Genomic DNA, 27,821 nt, shown 5'->3' on the forward strand with positions numbered 1-27,821 from the left:
AAAGGAGGATTAGGTGCGAAAGGTGTGGAAAGATGCAGGGGAGGGTGGATGAGAGAACAAAGAAACAAAGGGAGATGGCAAACCACAAGGGGTCTTGCGTAAACAGGGGAGGGACCAGAAAGGGGAAGGATCAAAGGTCACAGGGAGTGGGAACGGACAAAAGAGTATGAGAGTGAAGGGATGATGTGGGGGGGGGGACAGTATTGAGGTGGAAAGGGATGAAAGATGGGGGAAGAAAATGCGTAAACTGTCTTAGGTATTTATGAATGTCTGTTTAAATTGACTTGACAATAGTATAAACAAAATAAGTACACATTTTCCACGAATAAAAATATTGTCTGGTACATTTTAGTGATCTAATGTCGACTTTGGACTTGGAAATGTCTTTATGGCATGTTATGTGCCCGATACGAGATTATGTTTCAACAAGGAACATCCCCGTGGACGCAATGGATCCGTCCATAACTGTGCCGTGCGCATTATGCAAATTGCCTAGTAATTCAATCTGCATGGGGTGTGTCTATTGTGTACGTACACGGACACCGTATCTACGTGTTTTTATTGGGGCAAGTTTCCTGCTACGCACAGTACGTGCGCGGAATCTGAATGAGAATACATAATACAGATATTATGCTTATTAACAAACACTGCCATTGGTTGTGCAGTGACGCAGAGAGGAAGGTTTTATTATTCATAATCCCTGTAGTTTTCATGCCGTGTGCAACAGCCCCATACATAGACTTGTGCGTCGTAGTATGTGCACATTAGCAAAAATGGCCTCTATCCGCGTACTCGATTTTCGTGCCGTGTGCACCGTTTACTTGCTTGTAGTGTTCGGGATTTTCGGCCGACTCCACGTGCTCGGAGTCGGTGAAGATTCCGCCGATGGAACCCACGACGAACACGGTCATTCGGAATCCGTCTTCGGAGACCCTTTTGAGGAGATTTTGGGCCGGTTGAAGGAGGTTTCTCTGGGTGTGGACAGGAACATTACGCGCGATGAGACGAGCGCCATTATTCAGTCATTGTTTGAGGAACGGATGCAGTGTAGCGTCAGTTTCAACCGGACAAATTGCCAGAAGGTAGGCAGTTATACATGCGCTCCGTAACATCTTGAACGACCTTAAAGGTAGAGTCCATCATTTGCAGCCATCCGAAAAGTAACTGGCGTAATTATTGTTGAAAAACTAACTTGGTTGAAAGATAGTAAGGAGACTAAACTCCCTGTGAAATTATTCTTTCTGGGAAGCTGTCATTTTGAAGTAATCAACGAAAGAAGGCATTTCCAACGGTGATTCTTAAGAAGCACCGTAGGAAAATTTAAATTAGTAGTTCGTTTTGTTATTCAGCGCAGCGCGCACAAGTATTCGAACGACGCACACGCGCGCGCGGTTGTTATAATTCGTCGGATCAGTGCGCGACGTCGCGTATAGTTGCAATTCAAAACAATTCAAAACATGATTCAGCAACTTTTGATTTGAAATTGAGATCTTAGAATGCTGTTTTTCTCGGAATGTACAGCTGAAGCTTAGCTGAAACTTCATCAGGTTAGTTGCTCAGTATCCTTCATTAGATTTTGAACTCTTTTGTTGCTTCAAACGAACAAAATGCACAAATTACAAATGATGGACTCTACCTTTAAATAAAATATAAAATTAATAAATCATTTTATTTTACTGTGAAAACAATCAAAAGAAGAGTCAGTTTATGTTGTGAATGTTAACTTTTTTTCCACCCTTGATCCACAGTTTGATTTGGTTGGTTGGTAATTATTAGACCACAAGTCGTGGCCGCGCCCGAACTTCCCGAAGGCCCGGTGTCGTGCCAAAAACCGTCCGGTGCCAAATAGTGTCCGCTAATTAGCATAATGCGATCTGATTGGTCATGCGTCTATGACGTCACATTGTTTACGGACGCTTGCCAAATAGTGTCCGCGCTTAGCGTGCATCCTATTGCGTGCCTTGTCGAGCTGTCAATACTCGTATAGAAAAGATCTCTTTTCACCTGAATTTGCTTTTTACAATCTGTTCTAACGTTTTCCTTGTTATCTGTGATAACTATCTGACTTGGTTTCCCTAATATTATATTTGTGCAAAATGTTTGTGTGTTTTTTCGCGTCAGTTCACCTGTTTGGCATGCAGTACGTACGTAGGCCTAACGCCGTGTGAAGTGTGTGTAGTACGTACTGTGCTGTGTGTAGCATTATAACCAACGTTATATTTTACGGTTTTTCCCACCTAATACTGTCCGATTTTCCCGCCAAATATTGTCCGATTTTTCCTGCCAAACTGTCCGATTCCTCCTGCCAAATATTGTCCGATTCCGCCCTGCCAAATACTGTCCAATTTTTCCAGCCGAATACTGTCCGATTTTTCCTGCTAAACAGTGTCCGATTCCCCCTGCCAAATAGTGTCCGATTTCCCTGCGAAAAAAATGTCCGATTTTTCCTGCTAAATACTGTCCGATTCCCCCTGCCAAATATTGTCTGATTCCCCCGCTACTGAATATTGTCCGATTTTTCCTGCCAACAAATACTGTCCGATTCCCCGCCCTGCCAAATATTGTCCGATTCCCCCTTGCAAAATACTGTACGATTTTTTCTGCAAAATACTGTCCGATTTTTTCTGCAAAATACTGTCCGGCAGGACGTACGTACGTGCGCCCTTCAAGTTGCTCTGGCTCGATCGACGGCGCCCGGACACTATTTGGCACCGGACACTATTTGGCATGTATTACATGCCAAATAGTGTCTGGCGCCTATTGCGCATGCTCAGCGGACACTATTTGGCACCGGACGGTTTTTGGCACGACACCGGAATTGGACTCGATGTGTAAAAAAAAAAGTTAAAAAAATCCACAAGTAAAAAATCCAAATCCCAAAATCCAACCCAAAAAATCAAAAAGTCAAGTTTGCTTACAACAATTTAAAAGTCAATCGTATAATTTTTAAAGTCATTTACATGAACAGTATTTATACTTTCATCGATCATCATAACACGGCCAAGTAGAACATTTTGGTCGAGATATTAACTTTGAAACATTTTATTTCATGAATTAAACAATGTAAGGTAATTGTAATGCGTAAAGAAAACTCAAGATTTGAAAGGTTAAGAGGTTGATTTTACGGGCTCATGTGATTTCTGTTTTGTTTTTCAATTCATCAGTAAAAAAAAACCGCCAACGCGGTGTCCGTACGTCGGCCGTGTGTGCGATTAGGCCTAGCCCATATTGCCAATTTACTGTACTACCTCCGTAAATAAAGGCCACACTTGGAACATGTACCCGAAAATGTCACGACTCTGTCATGTTTTTATTTTTACATTTAGACTTTGTTTGTAGTTTATTTATGCTTTAGAAGCACACTCACCCTCTTTAAAGCGATATAGAAAATTAGTCCCTCCTTTTTCAGACGTCTATAATTATTTGGTGTAATTTCCAGGTTCATTTTGCACAATAAATACTACAAACAAAGTTTAAATGTGAAAATAAAAACTTGACAAAGTTCTACATTTTCGGGTACATGTTCCAAGTGTGGCCTTTATTTACGGAGCCTAATCCAGTACTTGGCCGCATTTATGGGGCTAGATTAGGCCTACATCATTACGTACTTTTGCTTTCACAGACGCATTTCCGCCAAAACCAACTCAGTTACAAACAGGAATGGAAAGAGAAACAACCATACTGGGTTGCATTTTCGAAATACAAATTAAAATTAAAAAAAAAAGCAATATAATGAAAATATAATCACAGTCACTGCTGATTCAATTGCTGTCGTAGGGTCGAATATGTGAAATTTATATGAAAGACAGCTGATTACGCAAACTGCTTCGATCGATTTATTAACGCAAATAAAAGTTGCGTCATAACTGGTCGAATGATCGCCTGATCGAAAAGTAAACAAGTATTATCTAAAAGCGCAGATTAGTTAAAAAGGGAAAGAATGTCATTGTATTCTGATGAAGTATGACGTAATTTGTTTCATAATTATCTCAATGAAGGTGTCACTTGTGCAAAAAAAATTGAAAAGACATGAACCATGGAGCGAGAAACGTTTCCAATGTTCTTAGAAAATATACTTTGAAAATGCACGTACGCAATAGGATGCACGCTTAGCGCGGACACTATTTGGCAAGCTTCAGTAAACAATGTGACGTCATGGGCGCATGGCCAATCAGAGCGCATTATGCTAATTAGCGGACACTATTTGGCACCGGACGGTTTTTGGCACGACACTTGTCCCATTTTGTACACAACCAAAGAAGTGGCGTCTGGATTCTACATTCTCCCAAAACGAGAAACATGCATGTGATAAGCTCGGAACATGTTCGAAGCGAGATCTCTATTATAATATGAAACTCTGTACCCAAAGTTTCCAAATGGTACAGCCGTCAGCCGCTCGAAAACATGAACAAGCGCATGCATGTTTTCAATTGGAAATCAAACAGGAAGCTATTTTAACGGTTCCAATGCTATAACTTCTGGGTTTTATTCCCGAGTACAAAATAATACCGTCAACTTTTACAATTGAAAGTCCTTCAGAGTAATTGCCTCTCACGTTTCATTATTTATACTGATTGGAAATGGACTTCAGTTCAGGGTTACTCATGACGTATGCGCGGCGGAAATTGAGATTTGAAAGGTTAAGAGGTTGATTTTACGGGCTCATGTGATTTCTGTTTTGTTTTTCAATTCATCAGTAAAAAAAAAACCGCCAACGCGGTGTCCGTACGTCGGCCGTGTGTGCGATTAGGCCTAGCCCATATTGCCAATTTACTGTACTACCTCCGTAAATAAAGGCCACACTTGGAACATGTACCCGAAAATGTCACGACTCTGTCATGTTTTTATTTTTACATTTAGACTTTGTTTGTAGTTTATTTATGCTTTAGAAGCACACTCACCCTCTTTAAAGCGATATAGAAAATTAGTCCCTCCTTTTTCAGACGTCTATAATTATTTGGTGTAATTTCCAGGTTCATTTTGCACAATAAATACTACAAACAAAGTTTAAATGTGAAAATAAAAACTTGACAAAGTTCTACATTTTCGGGTACATGTTCCAAGTGTGGCCTTTATTTACGGAGCCTAATCCAGTACTTGGCCGCATTTATGGGGCTAGATTAGGCCTACATCATTACGTACTTTTGCTTTCACAGACGCATTTCCGCCAAAACCAACTCAGTTACAAACAGGAATGGAAAGAGAAACAACCATACTGGGTTGCATTTTCGAAATACAAATTAAAAATTAAAAAAAAAGCAATATAATGAAAATATAATCACAGTCACTGCTGATTCAATTGCTGTCGTAGGGTCGAATATGTGAAATTTATATGAAAGACAGCTGATTACGCAAACTGCTTCGATCGATTTATTAACGCAAATAAAAGTTGCGTCATAACTGGTCGAATGATCGCCTGATCGAAAAGTAAACAAGTATTATCTAAAAGCGCAGATTAGTTAAAAAGGGAAAGAATGTCATTGTATTCTGATGAAGTATGACGTAATTTGTTTCATAATTATCTCAATGAAGGTGTCACTTGTGCAAAAAAAATTGAAAAGACATGAACCATGGAGCGAGAAACGTTTCCAATGTTCTTAGAAAATATACTTTGAAAATGCACGTACGCAATAGGATGCACGCTTAGCGCGGACACTATTTGGCAAGCTTCAGTAAACAATGTGACGTCATGGGCGCATGGCCAATCAGAGCGCATTATGCTAATTAGCGGACACTATTTGGCACCGGACGGTTTTTGGCACGACACTTGTCCCATTTTGTACACAACCAAAGAAGTGGCGTCTGGATTCTACATTCTCCCAAAACGAGAAACATGCATGTGATAAGCTCGGAACATGTTCGAAGCGAGATCTCTATTATAATATGAAACTCTGTACCCAAAGTTTCCAAATGGTACGGCCGTCAGCCGCTCGAAAACATGAACAAGCGCATGCATGTTTTCAATTGGAAATCAAACAGGAAGCTATTTTAACGGTTCCAATGCTATAACTTCTGGGTTTTATTCCCGAGTACAAAATAATACCGTCAACTTTTACAATTGAAAGTCCTTCAGAGTAATTGCCTCTCACGTTTCATTATTTATACTGATTGGAAATGGACTTCAGTTCAGGGTTACTCATGACGTATGCGCGGCGGAAATTGACGGGAAAACTAGTTCTGTTTCCAGGTCGGTTTTTCTTTATCTCGAAATAACGTCTATAAAATACTGAACAAGATTCAGACAATGATATTGCCTCTATAATGTGATTTTTGTTGTTGTTTGCGTGTGCATAACGACTGCTAGTGGAGAAGCCCACCGCTTAGCCTGCTTAGGCCTAATCTTATCCGTTCATCTAAATTATTGTCTGAACCTTTTTCTTTTCAAAATGATTAAGTGGAAATAAATATGAATATGAATATGAACTTGCAAGAGGACAACCTAAACAGCTATAGGAAATTTCTATGTTTTCACTTTTGTATATACTATCACGAAATTTCAAACGTCTGGGCATAACAATTTGCCCCAAAATCCGTTTGAAAAACAATTCAACGTAATTTTAAAGGGGAATATCCATATTTGAATAACCTATTTTTCGACCTGACGAATTTGTTTTTGCTAGGGCAAATGTTGTCACAGTATGCCCTTGTCTTCTCATTGGTGTTTGGTTTCAAAGAAAATCAACGTATAACAGAATCGATGTTACCCTTGACCAACTGTTTATATACCAGCAATTTTTCTGGTTGATTAACAGTAAACCTTGGCTAATTGGGGCCATTGTAGTTTGGAAAATGGCTCAATGGTCAATATCCTACTTGCGGGGAAAATGGATCAGTTCGTTAGTGTGACGTCCCTTCCAGCACTTTCTGCACGATTGTAACCGGAAGTTAACGCAGCTCGAGCGTTTGTAGCCAATGGGCGCTAGTAATCAGTGGTGCGCGCGCATGTATGACGTTTTCACTAACGAACCGGATTGACCTATCGCCGTTTGTGAGTTAGCCACGCCCCTTGGACAACCCTATGGAGTTTTTGTACACTAAGTTGTGTTTGTCTCAGATTGTGTGCGCTCCGCGTCCAGTTGTATATCATGTAATTGGACAAATAAGCCGGTTCCAAAAATCATGTAATTGGACAAATAAGCCGGTTCCAAAATCAGTTCAGAATTTTCCAGCGGTACATTTATTTAGTTTTAGAAGGACCCCATGCAGTTTAGTTTACTTTTGCGATAACATAAAGTGGCTCGCTGCACAAAATGGGTCTGCAGTGTAGCCCGAGTACTGATTGAATTGACAAATGTGAGATTAGAGAACAAAAGTTATCTGATTGTAATCAGTTTGGCAGAAAGGGTGAGAAAGAGTTTTAGGCGCGGAACACCTGGGCATTTCAATTGTCTGAATGGGTAGTGAATAATTAACACCAAGCATAATTCCATTGCGTGCTTCCAGCCTTCAATCTGTTTATTTTACAAAGAAGTCCAGGGATTTAAAAATATAAAGGACAATTCAATATTCTGCCAAAGGTATCATCAGAATACATGTATTGAGTAATGCTCTCGCATGATGAATTAACCTATCGCCGTTTGCGAGTTAGCCTTTAGTCAAGTCCCACGCGCCTATACCCGGACTATCCGGACACGTATTAACGCATCCCGGATGCTGTCACGTAAAAAGACTAGCACGAGCGGCGGAGCCGCGAGGGCCTTTACTATCTCGTGGAACTAATCACTTATTCATTTATTCACGTAATATACATCAAGCAATATAAACCAATCATCTAACGGTGGTTTGCGGTTACCAGCAACAGCAACCGCGCCACGCATGGCGTGCGTGCTGTCTGGCGCCAGACGACGGCTGATTTACGTTAGTAATTCTGCATTTTCATTGGTCAATTCACAACGGGTAATGCATTATGCATGTCTACAAAATCGGTAGACAAATGTAAAGAAAAACATTAGCGTTCTCCACGAGATGGTAACGTGTCAACATCCGGGGTGCGTCATGTGTCCGGGTAAGCGCGTGGGACTTGACTAAAGGCTATTTGCGAGTTGGCCCCGCCCCTTAGATAACCCTATGGAATTTTCGTGCGCTAAGTTTTGTTTGCGTCAGACGTTGCGGTTCCGCGTCCATTGTATAAGACAATTGGACAATATTTCACGAGCTGCGTCAACATGGCAATAGAGCCGTCTCGCCCACGTCATGTTACCGCAGCAACGCACAGCGCCCTCCATATTGGATTACAGGGACGTTGACGGCGCGAAGTTTATAACACGTAAATAGGCTACAGACGATCCCGAGTACTCGACTTGCAAGACAAGTTAGTGTCATGATTCATTGATCTCCAGTGCTGAAGTGCTTGCTGCTACCACTAAATCGACAACTGTAGCGGGGATGTAATTCCAGGTAGGCCTACTAATCATAAGATTTCAGTGTCATGAAATCAAGTCCGAAATAAAAAAAACGGTGGCGTCCGGAAATTGGGCACAAATTCAGCTGGGTGTTCCGTAAGTAACGAGTAAACGTGCAGACTTGGCGCACTTGAACAAATCTCTGAAAATCCCACATTAACATTTAATAATTTCTTTAAAATTGATAAATTCAGATAAATCATTGTAACCTCCAGTTTGTAAAATCATTTTCATGTGTTGGGGCGCATTTTAAAAGAGTTCATTGTCATTGTGCACTTCGAAAAAAAAATCAGAAAATAACGCCAAAATAAAATTTCATTGGAACTTTGTAAATATGTTTTGTTCATGTATTGTTTGACTCAGGCCTAGCCCTATTCTCGATTTTGATCCTCTGTTTAATGCATTGTTTACTGCAATACACGTCCAAATGTAAACAACGCATTATACAGAGGATCTAAATCGAGACTAGCCTAGCCCTAGCGTTAGTTCAGTATTTGACCATAATGACATTTCTTTTGTACAAAACATGAGACAGGCTGAATATTTAGGTTTTTCCTACTCATAGTGAAATCATCACATTTTTCATTGCTAATTTTTATCCCATCTGAACTGCACTTAGCCTTTGGCCTAAGTTATTGTTTTTATTTAGGGAAAAAATGTAATTGTCAATTAAATCAAGGGCAAACACTGCAAAGGTTGATTTATAATGTCAAGTATTGCCCTGTATGAGCTTGATGAGAGCTGGCGATCACCAGTAATTTGTGTGTGTGTATGTGTTATTACTCTGCAGATTGAGCACCATTAATTTTGCTTTTTTTGTGTTCTGTTTTTATTTCGCAGTTGACTGTATGTAAACCTGTTATCATGGCAGCAAGATCAACATACTACCAAGCCCTGGATGGCCCTGCAAAAGTCCGATATAACAAGATTCTGCAGTGTATTGATGACATTGATCCATACACAATTAGTTTGCGGTCATGGAAAGAGGATCCACATTCTCTTCCTCAAATATCGTATCCTGACATTGTTAATTTTCTAGTGTATACTCCTAGTCCATACACTTTGGAGGACTTGAAATGCTATAAAGGCCTGGATGCGTACAACCAATTCGTAAGTGGATGGGTTCGTAATGTCGTTTCTACCGTCATCAACGGCAAGCACGTTGTTACAGCAAAGGTAATAAACTAAGACTTGGTGGAAAAAAAATTATGTGCCCTTAATGTAAACTTTCTGTAATTCACTCCCCATCAGTGCACACCATAAGAAGATGCTACTTTAATACAGTGCAAGTCTTTAATTGTCCTTGTTATGAAATATACAACTTTTTAAGGAAAACAAATATCAGATCTTTACATTCCATATTTTGTACATTGGTCTTGGGCATGTTACTTCGTGTGATATTCTTTCTGTTTGGTTTACTGAAAATGTTTTGTAACTTTTTTCTTAACACTTGCAGGTGATGCATTCACAGAGACTGCGGGAGGCGGCACTCAAGCCATGGTTAATTGCAGAAAAGTGTGGGAAGATCATCGCAACCCACTGCAACTGCATTGCTGGTCTCGGAGAGGCTTGTACTCATGTCAGTGCTTTGATGTTTTACATTGACACAAAGGTGCGTATCAGAGATAGCAAAACAGTAACACAGGAACCAGCTTACTGGAAGATTCCATCTGCTGTAAAGGATGCCCAATACTTACCTGTAGCTCAAATAGACTTCACATCAGCCAAAACCAAAAAGAGGAAGCTTGATATGTTAGTTAATGATGGTTTGATGCCACCTCCACGGAGCAAGGTGCGGAAGATAGTTCCTGGGCCTACTGATGCTGAACTCACAACCCTCTTCTCGCAGATGAATGCAACAGGAACTAAGCCGGCACTCCTCAGCGTTGTACCTGAACACTGCCACCAATTCAAACCATCACATACTGACAACATCCTTCCACCAATTCTAACCGATCTGTATAACCCTCAGTACTCAACTCTCTCATTTCCTGACCTGCTTAACAGATGCAACGAATTTCAGCTGACAATTACCCAAGAGAAGGCAGACAATGTAGAAAAGGCAACAAGAGCACAATCATCCAGCAAGAAATGGTTTCGTTTTCGATCAGGCCGCACCACTGCATCAAAGATGAAGAATGTTTGCAGGACTAATCCAGACCAACCTTCTCAATCACTCATTCAATCTGTGTGCTATCCAGAGTCGTGCAGGTTTTCTACAGCTGCAACCAAGTGGGGATGCTCCCATGAAATAGAGGCACGGCAGGCTTATGTGGAAAGAATGGGAGAAGTGCACCATAATTTTGATGTTAAGGACTCTGGCTTGGTAATTAACACAAGTTGCCCCCACATTGGGGCTTCCCCAGATGGGCGTATTTCCTGTGATTGCTGTGGGGAAGGTGTCCTAGAAATCAAGTGTCCATTTTGTGCTCGTGACACTCAAGTCAATGAATATGCATCCCTACAAAATACATGCCTTGTAGCAAATGATAACGAGGTTTCTCTTGATAGGAAACATGCATACATGTATCAGGTTCAAACACAAATACATACTTGCTCTGTTGACTATGCTGACTTTGTGTTGTGGACAAATACAGATGTCCATATCGAGCGAGTTGAGCCTGATGCAAATATGTGGGATGAAATTCTAGAAAAAAGTCGCGAGTTTTTCTACAAAGCAGTGCTACCAGAATTAATGGGCAAATTTTACACCCGTATCCCATCTGTTCACGATAAGCCACCAGCTACACACTGCTACTGTGGAAAATCGCAACCTGTGGACAAGATGATCTCATGCGCTAATGAAGGCTGCAAAATCACCTGGTTCCACCAAAGTTGCCTCCAGATAAAGAGACTGCCAAAAGGGAAATGGATCTGCCCAGAGTGTCGTAAAATACCACGGAAAAAGGAAGAATGAAATTTTTATTATAACAATAATTGGTTGTGCTTTTTAAGGAAAGTTGCAGAGAGTTTAATCACTTTCTTTTTTCCACCCCAAGGCAAAAAATGCATAACTTTTGGGCTAAAGCCATTCCCTGACAAAAACTAGGTTTTTTTTTCACTTTGAGAAAAGATAAAGGCTTTTGTGCAAAAACATGATCTTAATTGTCCAATGGGCTCCATCACTGTGGAAAGACTGTACCCTTATCCTTAAAAGAATACATTTAAAAAGGGCTCCTGCATGTACCTTACTTTTCCTAGTTGTATTAATTTCAAATGGGTGCAATCAAATGTACATGTATAGAAATCCCTTGTAACACACACCAGGCTGTAATAAAAACAAAGGACCTCTGATCAAAGTTTTTCTTTCTGTAACAGTAAGCAAGTGTTTTTATTATTGAGTTTACACTGTGCATACTCATACGACAATGCAGGTGAACACATTTCAGAAAATACTGTAGAAAGTTGCTCTAATGAACATTCTGCATCCGTGAACATGACTCATGGCTCTCAATGTGTAAGTTACAGTGTATCTCTTTGCTTCCTATAGTCTATAGTACATGTATAATGATCACCCACAGTAACAACAACTTTTGATGGATCCCAAGGTTATTCGTTATCTACTGTACTGTAAAATTGACTTCTCTTCAAGGGCGTGCCTTATGGCAGAACCCACAATTGTAATATACAAAAATAAATAACATTCTTGTTATGTATACATGTCCAAAGGATGTGTTTCTCTGGTTCTTCCCCCCCCCCCAATAAATATATATATATTTAGTTTAAATAAATATATATATAAATAAATATAATATAAATAATATAATATATATATAATATAATATAGATGTAAAAACAAAAGTAAAACAGTGCTCAGCGGATAGTAAAATCCAAGCTTTCAGTGCAAAGCACCTTCATCGGGGATACATTTTATAATATAATATATATAATATATATAAATAGATATATCCAATGAAAATGGCATCCATCACAATCCAATATATGATTAATATAATATATATAAATAAATATAATAAATAAATGAATGAATAAATAAAAATGTACATATATAAATAAATGAATAAATAAATATAAATACATGATCATAATTAAAATAATACACTGGTTAAGATAAAATGTGTTTGGAAATGGCCACAACAATGAAAACTATATACACCGGTTATAAAAAAGAATCACAACATTTACACTGCCATCCACCACCGCATTAGGCATTTATACAAAATAAGCTTATAACTCATCATGGGCGGGGGCCAGCAGCTTCTAGAGTGGCGTGTTCGATTATAAATCATTAAATGTCCTCTTCAATAAGACCTAGGTTTTAGCCAAAATTCAATACAATAGATATTTCGTCACCACCACGAGTGTTTTGTTTTTCCATGAAAGTCGACTTTCATTCATTTCTAATCTATTTTTATGTGCTCATTTTATTTTTTATTGTTGGACCATATTTCTTGAAATTCAACCCCCCCCCCCCCCAATGTGAATCATATCCATTCACTAATATGAAGAAGTAGACATTCGAATGGATGGAGTTATTGGAGTAAGGGTTGCTATAAATCATATGATCCAACGTTACTTTCTCTCAAATGGTTTGTGACAGATTATTTTGGGAAAAACCACAACAAATAGCATCAATGCTATTATGACAGAGTGTTGTAATGACTTGGACTCGAGACTCGGGACTCCAATCGACTCAAGTATCCAACCTCAAATGACTTGACTTGGATTCGCTTCACTTTTTCAAATGACTTGACTTGGATTCGAATCACTGTCAGAAATTACTCGACTTAACTCTGACTCGAGTCTGCCAAAACAGATTTTTTTTTAAGATAACAATTTAAACTTAGCTTGAACGAAGTTACTGCAGTGACAACTTGACTTGACCCGACTTCACCAACATGCCTGTGTTGATTTGATTTGACTAGGGATTTGAAGGTACATGAACATGTACATGAGTTTGACTTGACTTGGCACTCGAAGGCAGTTCAACTGGACTTAACTTGAGACTCAAGCAGAGGGAGACTTGTTCTAAAATTGTTATGACATGGAAGAAAAATAGGCAATAAAGATTGAAAAATTGCTTCAATGACACTTGTGTCTGGAAAAGCAAAAATCCATTCAGTCAAAAGGAACAACTGATGGGCACATGTTGGTCAAAGAACAAGATACAACGGTGATTTTGTCCAGAAGTGTAACATTATCATCTCTGGAAATGACAAAATCCATGGGAATTGTGCTGTGGAGGATGGTATATTTCTGGCGCAGATGTCCTATAACTCGCTCCACATGAATTCTGGAGTTTGCTACTCTGCGCGTGTTTTCAACTTGCTCTCCAGATAGTCGTGGCCCATCTCTTCTAAATGCAGGGAGTACAAGCTTAGCACCCATCATTCCAACGCTGTCTGAAACATCAAATCCCCTGTCTGCCATCACAACATCCCCTGGACACAACTTGTGGAGGAAAGATGAATGTTCAACCACGTATTTGTCGCTTGCTCTTCCACCCCAGCCTTGTGATAAATAAGATATGACTCCTTGAGGGGTGATGCCGATTAAGTATTTAACAGTGTTGTTGTGTTTGTACGAAGACCATGTTGACGTTCGTGCTGCAAGATTGGACGGCCTTTCTAAAAATATTTCGAAGCAATCGATAATAACAGTTATCTGTTTGCCAAAGTGTGTCCTGAAACTCATGGGCATAGTTTCCCACAGCTGTTCCCGATCAGGCCAAAATATGAGTGGCTTCAGTCTGATATACATGATGTTAATAATGTTCAAAAATGTTTTAGATGCTGTAGACTTATGCACATTAAACCTCTGCCCAAGGTCCACATATGTAGGATTCAGTCGGAGTTTTATGAGGCACAACACTAGCTGCTGAAATTTTGTTAACTTGTTCAAACAGCTGCACACAACGAATGTTTCTAGGTACGTAAACAGAACATCCAAAATGGCAAAGCTTGACAATCCTGTGAAATGCTTCACATTTTCATCATTATCTTGGAAGAACTGCCGATCAAAATTATTGTTACTCTCAGCCAGCTGCTCTTTCAATTTTCGGTTTTCCTCTAACAATCGCTGTAATTCCGTTTGTGTGGAATTCATGGAGTTGCTATCCAAGTCAGTTTGGCAGGCCTCTTCGGAAGTGGACTGTTGTCGTTTGGGGGTCTTGGGAACTGAATGAAGCTGGAGAAGAGCCTCGGCGGCATCCAATTTGGACTTCTGTCCCTGCCTGTAGCAGCGTCTTTGGTACCTCTCCAAGTCTCGAGTGGCAGTTGCACCATCTATGTTGCTGTGACCAAGCTTGACAGTTGGTGCCCAGTCTGGATTGGTATTATCATACAATGCAGAGGGCTTTCCTACAGGGAATAAAATACAAAATAAGTTAACAAATTGTTCATTCAAATAACATTATAGTGGGTGGACCCCTATTGATCACAAAAAAAGGGTTGGTTCCATAATCCTTTGTTTTTTACTCCCAACTGCACATACGTAACAATGCGCCTTGTTTTTCTTTCGTGACCTTTGACAATGCATGTGCTACTACGTTCACACAAAGGCTTTTTGTGTGCATCTCATCTAGGCGCTTGCGTCAAGCAGGTCTGATATCGCGCACTCTGCATGTGTCCTGCACTGCTCCCTGTAGGATGCCATCTTGATGTTGATCACCGTTGTCAGGCATTGTGGGTATTGTCAAAGGTCACGACAGAAAAGCAATGTGAGCAGTTAGGGGTTACGTATGCGGTTACAAAAAGGGCTAATGTACAAGAAATTGGCAGAGAAAATGAGCGTTGATTTTCATATAATATCCATTATCCAAGCACTATCTCAGAATCTCAGAATGTTGACTGGACATCGCTGCTAGGCATCATCATCCAACTATGGATTTACAATCTTGTTGAAGTGCAGGCTTGATGAAAAAAAAAAAAATTAGCGAGGAAAAATATTGCAAAGAATTCCATACCCAGCCACTTCCATGCACAAAACCTACACTTACGGGACATGCCAATGTTTCCTAAGAAAATCTGGCAAAAATCTGAGCGCGGTTTGCTCACAGTCACAGGTACACTTAAACTTTAAATTTGTGTCAAAATCCCCATCCTGGGGCATGAAAAACATAACGAAAACCCCAAATAAGGGTCGGGATAGTGCAAGGAGGTGGAGAGGGCCAGGGGAACATTAAGTCCATGGAGTACCACAGAATAAAAGATTTTTCATAAATTTCAAAGAAAAACTTTAAATTTTCTCACTCCTGTAACTGTAGTGTAATATTAATAATATTATTAAAATAATCATTTTTAGGAAAGAATTCCATATACAGACTCCTCCTCAGACCTTCTGCACAAACTGTATGGGCCATGACAGAAAAAAGTCAAGGTGTTTTCTGACAAAAAATCTTGATTCAGTTTTCCCTCCTAAATTTGCGTTTCTTCATCAGATTTACAACTTTGGGTACTTAATTTCAAGTCATATTTAGGAAAAATAAGAGGAGTCCGTATACGGAATTCCTTTTACTCAAATAACTCACCGCTTGTAAAATGGTCCGAGCAGACCCGTACATACGGCAAGTTGCTCTCTTTAATGTCTCGGGCGATTTGCGACAGCCATTTAGCGCGTCTGCTCTGGGAGAGTTCCAGAGTGGCAGCTCCTTCTCGGGTCAAAACGGCGGGCAGCCGAAAAAAAGATTTTTTGTCCCGATCCCCCCTGTTGCTGCAGCCAATAATTGCGCAAAAATTCACCATTTCTATGTCTTACACTGCTTGGAAACATAGAAAATGTCGAAACAGCAACCAACTGACAAAAGTGTGTACGCTGCGCTACGCTACCGTCACGTACGAACGTGGGTACGGGTACTTGTTTTGTGTGCGTTTTGTTGTTGTTATGTTGTAATCCAACATGGCCGACCAACAAAACAATGACGTCACCCTCGCGCCCTCTATAGCTGAATAGTTGCAGCTTCAGAAGCCAGTCAGGTGATGTCTATTTTAGGAATCCGACTGATTAACAGCCTGGAAGCGCGCCAAGCTGTCATTACACTGCAGATTTTCATTGTCCGCTGCCAAACAGACTTAAGCCCACAGGATCAAAGCTAATAATAAAAAATATAAAAATAGTAATAATACAAACAAATATCGCAGTCTCACATGCCTTGCTGCTCCACAAACAAGTGAACAATGACAGTGTCTGGCCAGTGCACTTTGGGGCCTACTCCGAGGTGTAGGTGGGGTATTTGCTGAAAACCTTTTTTTGAAAAAAACCTGATTTACTTAAACGAATCAATATGATTTTCGTTTTTACCGAAAAAAGACGGTAATCAAAGCTAGTGACTTATTTTTGGTTTTAAGACTATAGAGACACACAAAAAAAACTTCTTCTTTTCTTTACGGTATTGCTGACTGATGCATAATAATCATCATCCTCTGTTATAGGTTTTGCCCCCCTTCAAGAGAAATTGTCGTATATTTCATGTCCCTTTCTTTTAATGGACTGGACGAAAACATTGTCAAAGTTCCTGGAATCATTCTTAATTTCTAAGCTCTGGCAGGAACTTCTACATGTCACTTGGTGGTCGGCCTGCTGGCTGTCCCAAAACTTTACCAAAATGTATGTTCCATAATACCGTTTTTCGGCGTCGCATTTTTCATCTGTGACAAGGATCATTTCGATCTCATGCAAGACTTGAATGCACGACTACTTGCAACACGGACAGAGCTTATTGCGCACTCGCACTTGTTCAAATCCATGCAACAGGCTGAATATCAGACGCAGACAACTTGAATTACTTGCTATGTCATAAATCACTGAGATTATTGTTGCATTTTGTTTGATGAGTTCCGAATATGACAGGATATGACTACTTGTAGTACTCAATGAGATATAAAAGAATAGAAACGAAACTGAAACTAGTATGTTACTCTGATGTCAGTCGAAATAAATCATTTTCTTTTTATTGCATATTTAGTGCCTTGACGCCGACGACTTATTTTCTATTCTCGGCGTGCAAACCAGCGATGGCCTCGACGAGGAGAACTTCAACCGCGCATGCGTCGTGCTCCTGTACTACGTGAACGACCTGGAGGCGACATGTGCAAATGCGACGCTGTCTGCGCAGGTGTACGACTATTTCGCGCGGGAAATTCAAACGAGATTGGACAGCACGCCTCGTCTGTCGGAGGAAGAACTGGAAGCTGTTTTAGGTGCGGTGGCAGGGAGCTACAAGGCCAACAACTTTGCCAAGGTATCTCTTTTTTCTCCCTCTTAATGACGACATGTTGTTAAGCTTGACACATTACTAACAGGTACGACAATATAGACCTTTATCATGCTGCCACCATTTCAGTCATGTTCCCTGTATCCAATAACAGTGAATGATAATGTTTTTTTTGTGCAACAAGAGACCAGACTATTTTTCTTTCCAGCCTCGCTTTGGTTACGTTGCTTTGAATTATAAATGGAACAATCAAGATGGCCGGAACATGACAATGTTCTTAAGTCCAAAATGCTGGCACATTGTGTGGTTTTTACTCATCATGAACTTCAAGCTTCACCTCTCACAAAGGCATTGGTTCTCACAGCCACTTCGCGATGTTTAGTCTGATTTAAGTGATTTTCCATAAACTCAAAGAGAACAAGTTTGTCACGTTGTCTTTGGTGTATTTTTCTTCGCAGTGTTTCACGGTAGAAACCGTATTCGAGGCAGCCGTATCCGATCACGAAGCTGGAGCGGACGACCACGAGCTCGAAGAAGTGGCCGCCATTTTGATTTCCAGCCTCGTCCGCGGATTCTGCATCGGCAACGCTACCGCCGTGGACCCAGAGGCTTTCCTGGAGGACATATTCGATCACTACGCCGCGGGTAGTTACATGAGTGAAGAGGGTAAGGCGTTTTCTACTGAAAATTTGAATATCATGAATATTCAAACAGTCTCATTATCCTGAGCGATTAGGCCTAACTGTAATCCCAATTGGGATTTTCTGTGTAAACTACGAAAATGGGCCTGGATCAACTTCCCATGAATTCAAAGACTGAAACAATATCGATTTTGTCCCTGGTACGGTTCAACATTAAGTTAAATTTCGTTTTGTGGATGTAACGACAAATGACAACGAACAGAGCAAACTGTTCGAAACGTCTTGTTAAACCAACTGGTTCTTCTCGGAACCATAAAACTCCACAAAGAGGTGTCATTCACATGCTGCAATCCTCCCATTCATTGATCATGTCCACCATGCAAACCCTTAAGTCTCAAGTTAACGAATAAACGGTCAGATTTGTATTTTGAATAGGGCCTAATGGTTGACTGATTTGTTTTGTTTTTACAGAATTTCAAGTGATTTTAGACAAATTGTCAGCCGGAAGCCAAGAGGACACCCATGACAACCATGACCACGCACGCAGGCGCAGAGGAGCTGACTCCAACGTTCTGGCGGGAAAAACTGAACAACGACGACGCAGACGAAATGTAGAAACCGTCACCGACAGCGGCCATGACCACGACCACGACCACGCCCACGAAGGGGAAATGAATTTGGATATACATTCGGTGAGTAGATTGTTACATACTTTGAGTGAGTTAATGGGCGGGGCTTATGATAAAACCTGGAATGTTCCATTTTATATCTAGGTATAAACTACATTGACCAAGAGCCAGGGGTAATTTATTTATCAATTGCAGTTGCATTAACAAATACCAAGGTTCACACACATTCCCAACCCAATAGAAGTGGGTTTGGCTTTCATTGAAACTAGTCATCCTTTACGCCAAATCCAGTGTAGTTTCGTTTTTAAAAAAAAGCTATTCATGTTTTACCCTCTGCAAGTTTTTCCTCATAAAAACTCAGTAGACCGATTAATCCTTGCCTAACCCGATCATAAACATAAAAATGCATTGGGTCTTTTAGTCTTTTATAGTTGCCATTCCATGTAACAAACATAACACTGCAAATATATTGAGAGCTACATCGTTTGGTGAGTTAGAATATGTGAATATTTTTATGAACAGAAATTCATCCGCTTCCAGTGGAACCATTTGTATGAACTTGAACCCAAAAACATCCTTTCGGGTTTTATAAGTTTCATTATACTTCAGTATATTTCATCATAGTGCATCCAGAATCCAACATTTTCCGGGGCCTTAAAGCGAGCCCCTGGCCCTGTGGCCCCACGCCGTAAGGGCTCGGGAAAAAACAACATACACGCCGGAATTTACTAAATGTAAGAAAGCAACCTTGCAACAATAGTCTTTACATGCAATGTCATGCATAATGATACAATTCTTTTTCCAGAACTAAATGGAACCAAAAATGGAGATAAAAATACAGGGTTCTCCACTTTTCAGTACAGTTAAACGCTTTAAGAGCAACAGTATATTCTAAACATAACAACTTTCTTTAAAATCTCAAAAAACTTTTACTAAAAAAGTCAAATGAAAGTGGCTAGGAATCGCCTCAGATTGCACCACAGAGCATCTATATTCCAAATTGAGCCACGGCGTAAGGGTTTTGCGCTCCGCTTTTGTATTAATTGTGTCCGTCCTTCAGAAATTCCAGCACCCCCTGGCAAAAGTTTGTTCCAGCGGCAGTGGCCTAAGGTGGATGCTGTTGCTAAGCAAACACCTACATTAGCGTGATTAAATGTTCGAATATGCTGTTCAAAGTACTCAGACATCTCCTCTGAATGCTGCTCGTCTATTGATGTGCAATCATTTAATAAGGTAATAAAACGTAAACATGCAGGCCTGTATTCTTCGCAGTGCTGCGCATCGTTGAGTACGACATCCAACAGCCGCCGGGTCAGTAATACGTATGTTCTGCGTACCCAGTCCACTTGATTGACCCGACGGCTGTTGCATTTCCTTATCACTGCTTATGTGACGTCACTTATCTGCGCCTGGTATCCAAGTCCACCGCCAGGTAACCATAAGACTAGCCAATTCAAGTTCCGCAATGTGTAACCTTTCCAAAAATATCCACTTAACACTTGGTCATTTCAAAAATGTAAATGACCCTTGGCTCTTGCTCTATTTCTGTTCCATAGTGTTTCTCCGTTGATGAGCTTTTTGAGATCTTCGATGTCAATCACAGTGTGGGCGTGACACGTCAGCAATTCAAGGAGCTAAGCCCCGCCCTCATTCAGCAGAAGATCGGCGATGCGTGCGCCGAACCAGAGAATGTGCCGTCAAGACCCACCGCTGCTGAAGGTACGTCAAACAGGATTGGCTGATTGTCTGCGTGACGTCATTTTCCTGTGAAAGCTAATTACCATATTCATGATTACATTGTTAAATGTCGAATAATCATTCAATATTTTTCAGTTCAGGATCCATTTAGTTTTAATACATAAACATGGTGTTCGCTTGATAATTTGAATCAATAATTTTCAAAATACTTAGAAAGAATCAATAATTCTCCGAATACTTTGAAAGACATTTCGGCTTAGGCTTTTCACATTTCGAACATTAAGGTTCATCAATGATTTGGTATGTTAAATTGCATGAAGTGTTTTTTTTTCACGAGAAGTTGCGAAACCTAAAGTTGTGTTAGTATTATTGCAACATGTCTTTTCGTGGATAGTCAAGATCTGTTTTCCATTTTTGGATACTTCCATGAAAGTCGTCATTTGATGATTGTGTTTTTATTCCTCTGGTAGTTTGGGGATATGGCGTACTAGCCGTGTTCATCATCAGCCTTTGTGCCGTAGCCGGCGTGGCTTTCCTTCCATGTCTTAACACGGCCCTCTACTTGAAGGTCTTACAAACCATGATGGCTCTGGCTGTGGCTACCTTGATAGGCGATGCGGTGATCCATCTCATCCCACAGGTAAGGCCGTGTCCGAAACGCGCTTCCAGAGCTACGGCTACGTCTATTGTCAGCGCGTCCCCGCGTATTTTCAATGGGCGCAGACCTAGACATAGCTCTAGACAACTGATTCAGATGCAGCCTTAACATTACAATCCATATGTATTGTGTGGCGGTGTAGCATGAACTTAGATTTTATGACATACGGACTCATTGGTGGTATTGCGCATGCTCATGCATAGATAATTAATAGAGGGACCGGTCACGTGAAAGGGTTTAACCAATAAAAGGGAAAAAGAGTCCGATTTTCATAGAGTCCGATTTTCATATGACAGCGTCTTGTCTTTCTAAATCTTTCTAAATGTATAGAGACATAACAATCTATCAAAGACATATAGGGTCATTTGCATTAATTCCCCAAAGTAACTATAACTGTATTATCCAAAAACTTAATACTTGATTTCAAGATCATACTGGTACTAAACACCCCGTGAAATTATTTAGTCTGGCTTGCTTTCATTTGGAAGAAATCAAGAAATGTAGGTGATTTCTACACTGCAAAAACTGGAGTGTTACATTTACACCATTGGTATATATATAGGACCATCTGGTGTTAAATTTTACTGGTGTTTTCCTATATAGATACCGAATGGTGTTAAATTAACACTACAGTTTTTGCAGTGTAACGATCAGTTATACACTGACTGATTTTGGGAAATAAAGAGTGCTGTGGACAACATCGTGTGTCGTTATCAAAAGGCTGTGGTTTTTTAGTCACGGTTTTGTCGCAAAGTGTAATATCCACTGAGATGAAACTTCAACGGGTTCAGTTTTGAACATTCTTGAAAAAACAAATGTTTGAAAATTAATTGAGCCTGTACGGTGAGTAAAAACAACGAAACCCGAATGTCGGGACCATTGTTTTGGCCTAAGTAAAGTTCTTCAAAATCCAGGATATGAAAGCCCAATTCATAAGCTTTCTTTAAGTACAAGAATCATTCAAATCACTCGTGTAATTTTCAAGTTACGGAATTTTAAACACGACCACCGTTTAAAGTTCTGTCTAAGGATCACAAAAAAGGTAAGTGTTCTTTCAGCATAACGAAAACAAATCACATAGGGATGTGTGTGAATTGTTTTCGTTTTGCTGAAGAGCGCACACTTTTTTGTGATCCGTGGACAGAACTTTAAAACGGTGGTTGTGTTTAAAATTCCGTAACTTGAAAAGTACATGAGTGATTTGAATGATTCTTGTACTAAAAGAAAGCTTATGTATTGGGCTTTCATATCCTAGATTTTGAAAGTGCTATATGCAGAACTTCACTTAAACAATGGTCCCGACATTTTGGTTTCGTTTTTTACTTACCTTGCTTTGGACGAATATTGGTTTTTATCTACAGGCTGTGGGGCTCCATGCTCACGACGCAACATCGTCTGCTGACGCGCACGTGGCAGGGTCAGCTGAGTTGGCCTACATCTGGAAGTGCCTGGTAGTCGTGGGTGCTATCTACATCTTCTTCCTGTTCGAGTCTCTCATGCAGATATTTGGTGTGAGTACATAGGGCCTTGAATAATAGAGGACAATATGATCCACGATTTTGATGAATATCCACGGTTGGAAATCGTGTACAAAACCAATGCAGCCTTTCCCCACTCTTCAAGCGTTAGGCCTAAACAACATTTTTTTTTGCGCCATGCAAGTTTCCTTATATCATTGTTAGTTCTTTGCCGACGGGACCCAACGTTCCAGGCAATATTTTGTTTATAGAGAGGTCACGGAGGAATAAGTCAATTCCCGATGTCAATTGTTTTTAAACTGTTTACATTGGCTGAATAAAAGTCTTAACTCCGGGAGTGAGGCGTAGCGGTACTTTCCTAGCTTTCCACCGCTGTGATCTGGGTTCGATTCCTGCCTCAGGCCAATATAAGTTGTTGTTTTTCAGTCCCTGCCTGATTCCTTGGGTTTTCCTAAGAACATTCTCATGGGATTTTCCTCCCACATCTAAAACTTTAATTTCTTCACATTGTCTTCTCTTTACTGGGCCCCCTGGGATAGCAGTGGATTCCACTGAATGGGCTACCCAGTTAAAACAATGAATGAATAATTTTTGTTTTAAATAGAAAATCTGAACTGACTCGCTCGGACTGACTGACTGACTGACTGACTGAAAGAGTCACAGAAAATAATGCCCTTAACGCAGTTTGTTCGTGTTCAACAAGTTGAACATGCAAAAGCATGAGTCTTGGTTTCAAACGCCTCGAGACGAAGCACTCCGAATGGTAAATCTCATTGTTGTTCCTCAGGGAGGACACTCGCACTCCGTGGAGCCTGATGATGATCCCACCAAGAGAAAGAGAGCTTCCAGTATGAAACTCAAGGAAGCTGTGGACGGCTCCTTCATGAATCGTTCATCATCCACCACACAGCTTGAGATGTCTAACGGTAACTTGACAGACGCAGAGGCTAACGACAGTCATGGGCATGAGCACGGACAGAAGCAGAAAGTCTGCTTTGGTAAGATACCAGGGGCCAATTTGGCTCAGCACAGAAAATATCTGCTGAGCAAAGATAGGTTACCAGCCAAAATGTCATGGGATGTATATTGCCTGTTGCTGGTGCTCAGCAGATTTTTGTTTAGCTTGTGAATTTGTTCAGCATTTTTTCTTCTTGAGCACACTTCGACTGACAAAGATCTTTAAAAAAAATGTAGTCTTATACTTCTTGGTGTCAGTGATTTCCTTTACGTTGAGTTCAAAGGTGCCGTTAGTGTAAGACTTAATAAAAGTCTCTTGTGGTGACTTTGTAAAATCACAGAGTAGGTGCATCATAAAAATTGAAGACATTGGGAACTGCCAACCACTAGTGCTAGATAGCTCAGCCTGGTAGATCACCGGAACTGCAGAGGTCGCAGGTTAAAACCCCGCTCAGTTAATTGCTTAGCTCAACTTTTATGAAAATAGTTGCTTAATTGATACAATCTCTGATTGTTTTATTTTTATTTATTGTTTGATTTTACCAGGGTAGCCCCATCAGTTATCTAAGAACTATTCTCCCTGGGGGCCCTGGATTTAAACATTAAAACAATACAAATTACAGGACATTAAAAACTAGTTAGTTATTAAAAAAAACATACATTGATTTTAAAATTAATATTAGAAGATACTACACAAAGTGTAAATTATATATTATAAGGAAAGATATGAATTCCAATTACAGATTAATAAAAAAAAACTCCAGAAAGAAACATACATACATACATATGCAAAGTAAGTCCCCATGAATACAATGAGAGACTTGTAGTTTTAATAATAAAACCATAATTCATAGAAAACAGTACCACTCTAAACACTTACAGTACTTAAAAAAAGTATAAGTGCATTTGAGATGCCCAGTATAAACATTAATTTTTCAAGTGGACAGATTTTTGGCCATCTAATTGGTCTCAGTTTTCAATTGGGTTCCATGCTTTTGTCCCAGTGAAACTGGATGCATGACATGTTTGCCTGCGCCAGTGCGTGGTCGAGGTAGCCGAACTATCTGCCATTCGGGAATGGGTATTCTACCGTTTGTGATCTCATACACTGATCTCTATATAAAGACTGGATAGCGGATATGCATACAACATTCACACAGTAGACTTTGCATAATGACCAATTCGCCCCCGGTCTCACGAAGATGGCCGCATATAATACGAACGTTCTACGCGTAAATACGCGCGCGTTGTATCAACAGTTGACGCGCGTTTTGGTCACGTACACATATTATGATGTTCTAAAAGGAACACATTTCCGTAGTGATAATTATTTCAAAAACGCTGAAAAAGTGATTTGCGGCATTATAAAAGTAACCACTACGTTGGAAAAATTGTAGTAAACCTTAGTCAGTGGTGGTGGCCAAAATGTAAATCAAGTGAGCCGCGACGTTACAAAAGAAATCAAGCTGTCTATAAAGACTGCAATTTGTCCTTTGTAGATCACCAGCCGGTCTCACCAATATGGCGTCAAATTCGTACATTGTGCGGCTCTTTATTAGCTATCCAGTCTTTATATAGAGATCAGTGATCTCATACCATCTCTCATTCTGCCCATTCAGGAATGGGAACCCTACCGTTTATGATTCTCATTGGAGACGGTCTGCATAATCTGGGTGATGGTCTGGCGATTGGTGCTGCCTTTGCTACCAGTTTGGGCGCCGGACTCTCTACAAGCATCGCCGTCCTGTGTCACGAATTGCCCCACGAACTTGGTAGGTTTTTCCGCTGCAATTTATTTGTCAAAAAGTCTATAGAACGCATCTTAAAATGCCCTCTCATTTGTTGTTGATTTTCTCGAGTCAATGGTCTTTTTGTAACTACTTCAAATTTATTTAGAGCCTACTCTATGAGAAATATCAATTGACAGTGAATGCATGCTTCTTGATTTATTGCATTCAAGGGTCGAACCAAGAAAATCCACGAAAATTGGAATGAAATCATGAATGAGAATAGATCAATCAATCAGACCCGCCCACTTCGCACCTGAGCAAAATACAACTGATCAGTGCGCTTCTTAAGCCACACTGCATGTTCCAGACGCGCGCGTCATACGCAGTACTAGGTGCACGCGCATTAGACTTTGTTAATGGCTGTCAAAACATCAGGGGTGTGGCCTAATGGATCGGTCCATTTCATCACTCATTCACAGGTGACTTCGCTGTCCTTCTGAATGCTGGGCTGAGTTTTCGCAAAGCCCTCTGCTTCAACTTCCTATCTGCATGTATGGCATTCGTTGGCCTATGTATCGGCATCCCGTTGGCTGCCAATGAGGAAGCACGAGAGTGGATATTTGCTGTTGCTGCCGGGATGTTCTTGTATGTTGCTCTGGTGGATATGGTAAGTGAAAAAAACACCCGTCACATTTTAATGGACTGTTCCGGATTTGGCCATTAGCTCCGCCCAGGGCTCCGCCCACCTTTTGTTTTTGTACATGCATTTCTTGCAGTAGTTTTGGCTGTGTTTGACCGAGCGATCATGGTCACCTGACCAAAAGTAGTGATCTGATTGGTCAGTGCACACTATGTGATTGACAGACAGGAAAGATTTCATTATAAAGCCCTTTTCCAGAGCTCATCTTCTAAAGAGGAAAAGCAGTTGCTGATTTTATTTTATCTGGACAATTTTGTCTTTTATTTGCAGCTTCCTGAACTCATTCACCACGAGAACAAAAACAAAGCGGCCATCTTTCTGCTACACAATGTAGGCTTCTTGGCTGGTGCCGCAATCATCCTTCTCATTGCCTTGTATGAAGACAGCATCAATATCATTATAAACTAGCAACAAGAGGTTCGCTGGTACCCGGCATGCTGCCGATCGTAAATATTGCTTGGTCACATTATCTTTTAAAGGAAAGGATGTTTTTGCAGTACTTGTCGGGTATATTTGTATTCGAATTTTAACTTTTACCCAGTTATGATAGTTTTAGTTTCATTTCATTTAAAAATAGATGACGAATTGTGTAAGTGATGGGGTTGGTAATGCATTTTATGTTTGTTTTAATACCATTCTTAATTTTAGTCTTCGTTTCTCTTTTATTTCCCATTTATTTTTTTTCTCTCAAAATGTGTAAGTTGGACATGGACACTTTCCGTTAATATTGGCATAAGGTATTCGTATATTTTGCTATATAGGCTACATTTATGTATTTGAGCCCTTTCATGCAAAATGCATTGCAATATAGGTCAACAAGCTGGTATAATTATAGGACTGCTTTAGTAAACGGCTAAAAATGAAGTAGCATTACTGAGGTATAATTAGCGAGGAAAGTATTTATCTAGAATATTTCTTTGAACGTAGAACCTTTGACGTATGACGTCCGCTCAAAAAAAGCTTTAACATTATAAACATTTATTTTCAAATATCGGTGATATATAGCTTTTTATGTCGTTAGAAATTAACGCGTTAAGCATATATTTTTTCCCTTACTCGTTTGGTTGTGTGAATGGACATTTTCGTGCTTTTCACATTTCCGTTTTTTTTTTTACATACATGTACATGGACATTTTATATAATGGCAAGATTATCCCACCAAGAATTGCTGTTGTTGATGTTAATCGATAAAGTTTTCAGAGATTTGACATTAATGTATCTACAAGGTTACGCAAAGAATGTCACTTTTGACGTCTGAGCTGTATATGATGCGTTTATGCGAGTTCGTAGGTATAGTCACTGCAGTGTGTGACAATGCACAGCTGTGCGATGTTTTTTTAAAAATAATATCATCGCTCTTTTATATTGGGGTGAATTGAAATTACACAGGGGGGGGGGGGCTTGGAACATTTCCAGCGAGGGGGGGGGGGGGATCATTTTAAATCTTTGGAAAGGGCTCCTAAAATATTTGGTGTTTCTCAATCCGGTTCGTAAGTGACTGCATCATCATACACGCGCACGCACATACACGTTTCTTTATATGGTGTAAATCGAAGATCATCTTTTGTTACTATTCCCTTTTCCTTTGTTTGTACTCTAACTTTTTCGCAACAGCTCTCAATGTTTTTGTACACGCTTTCTATTCGAGGTTGTCCTCGATTTGGTTCCTGTCCTTGATTCACCGATGATGTTGCACGTGTGTATGTGTCCTCGATTTACACCACAAACAAACGCCCATTGGCTAGAACCACTCGCG

General features: G+C 40.2%; 3 protein-coding genes across 4 annotated transcripts; 2 read left to right on the forward strand and 1 right to left on the reverse strand.

Moving 5' to 3' along the window:
- The first annotated feature begins 549 nt into the window (after positions 1-549).
- LOC119725694 (metal cation symporter ZIP14-like) lies at positions 550-27,173 on the forward strand. Its single transcript, XM_038197220.1, has 11 exons — positions 550-1,082; positions 17,326-17,601; positions 18,033-18,240; positions 18,687-18,907; positions 20,401-20,563; positions 21,013-21,182; positions 22,562-22,711; positions 23,466-23,676; positions 25,255-25,407; positions 25,845-26,032; positions 26,336-27,173. Exons 1-11 carry the CDS (start codon positions 756-758, stop codon positions 26,471-26,473), a joined length of 2,205 nt encoding a protein of 734 aa, XP_038053148.1. The 5' UTR covers positions 550-755; the 3' UTR covers positions 26,474-27,173.
- Positions 8,176-11,704, forward strand: LOC119725695. Of its 2 annotated transcripts, XM_038197222.1 has the most exons (4): positions 8,177-8,397; positions 9,243-9,578; positions 9,859-10,014; positions 10,410-11,704. In XM_038197222.1, the coding sequence occupies exons 2-4, from the start codon at positions 9,267-9,269 to the stop codon at positions 10,554-10,556; spliced, it is 615 nt and encodes a 204-aa protein (XP_038053150.1). In that variant the 5' UTR covers positions 8,177-8,397; positions 9,243-9,266; the 3' UTR covers positions 10,557-11,704. The 2 variants fall into 2 exon arrangements, with proteins under 2 accessions (XP_038053149.1, XP_038053150.1); XM_038197221.1 differs by having other exon boundaries at positions 8,176-8,397; positions 9,859-11,704.
- Positions 12,404-16,300, reverse strand: LOC119725696. The gene is made up of 2 exons (XM_038197223.1): positions 15,892-16,300; positions 12,404-14,722 (listed from the first exon to the last, which is right to left on the reverse strand). Exons 1-2 carry the CDS (start codon positions 16,103-16,105, stop codon positions 13,482-13,484), a joined length of 1,455 nt encoding a protein of 484 aa, XP_038053151.1. The 5' UTR covers positions 16,106-16,300; the 3' UTR covers positions 12,404-13,481.
- Positions 27,174-27,821: the final 648 nt, after the last annotated feature.

This window comes from Patiria miniata, unplaced genomic scaffold, assembly GCF_015706575.1.
Source record: "Patiria miniata isolate m_02_andy unplaced genomic scaffold, ASM1570657v1 HiC_scaffold_19, whole genome shotgun sequence".
In the NCBI taxonomy this organism is placed as follows: domain Eukaryota; kingdom Metazoa; phylum Echinodermata; class Asteroidea; order Valvatida; family Asterinidae; genus Patiria; species Patiria miniata.

Coding starts and splice junctions, on each gene's coding strand:
- LOC119725694 (XM_038197220.1), top strand. CDS start 756: ATGTGCACATTAGCAAAAATGGCCTCTATCCGCGTACTCGATTTTCGT. Junction 18,908..20,400: donor TGAATTTGGATATACATTCG/GTGAGTAGATTG, acceptor TCTGTTCCATAG/TGTTTCTCCGTTGATGAGCT. Junction 22,712..23,465: donor CTCTCATGCAGATATTTGGT/GTGAGTACATAG, acceptor GTTGTTCCTCAG/GGAGGACACTCGCACTCCGT.
- LOC119725695 (XM_038197221.1), top strand. CDS start 9,267: ATGGCAGCAAGATCAACATACTACCAAGCCCTGGATGGCCCTGCAAAA. Junction 9,579..9,858: donor AGCACGTTGTTACAGCAAAG/GTAATAAACTAA, acceptor TAACACTTGCAG/GTGATGCATTCACAGAGACT.
- LOC119725696 (XM_038197223.1), bottom strand. CDS start 16,105: ATGGTGAATTTTTGCGCAATTATTGGCTGCAGCAACAGGGGGGATCGG. Junction 14,723..15,891: donor CTCGGACCATTTTACAAGCG/GTGAGTTATTTG, acceptor TATTCCCTGTAG/GAAAGCCCTCTGCATTGTAT.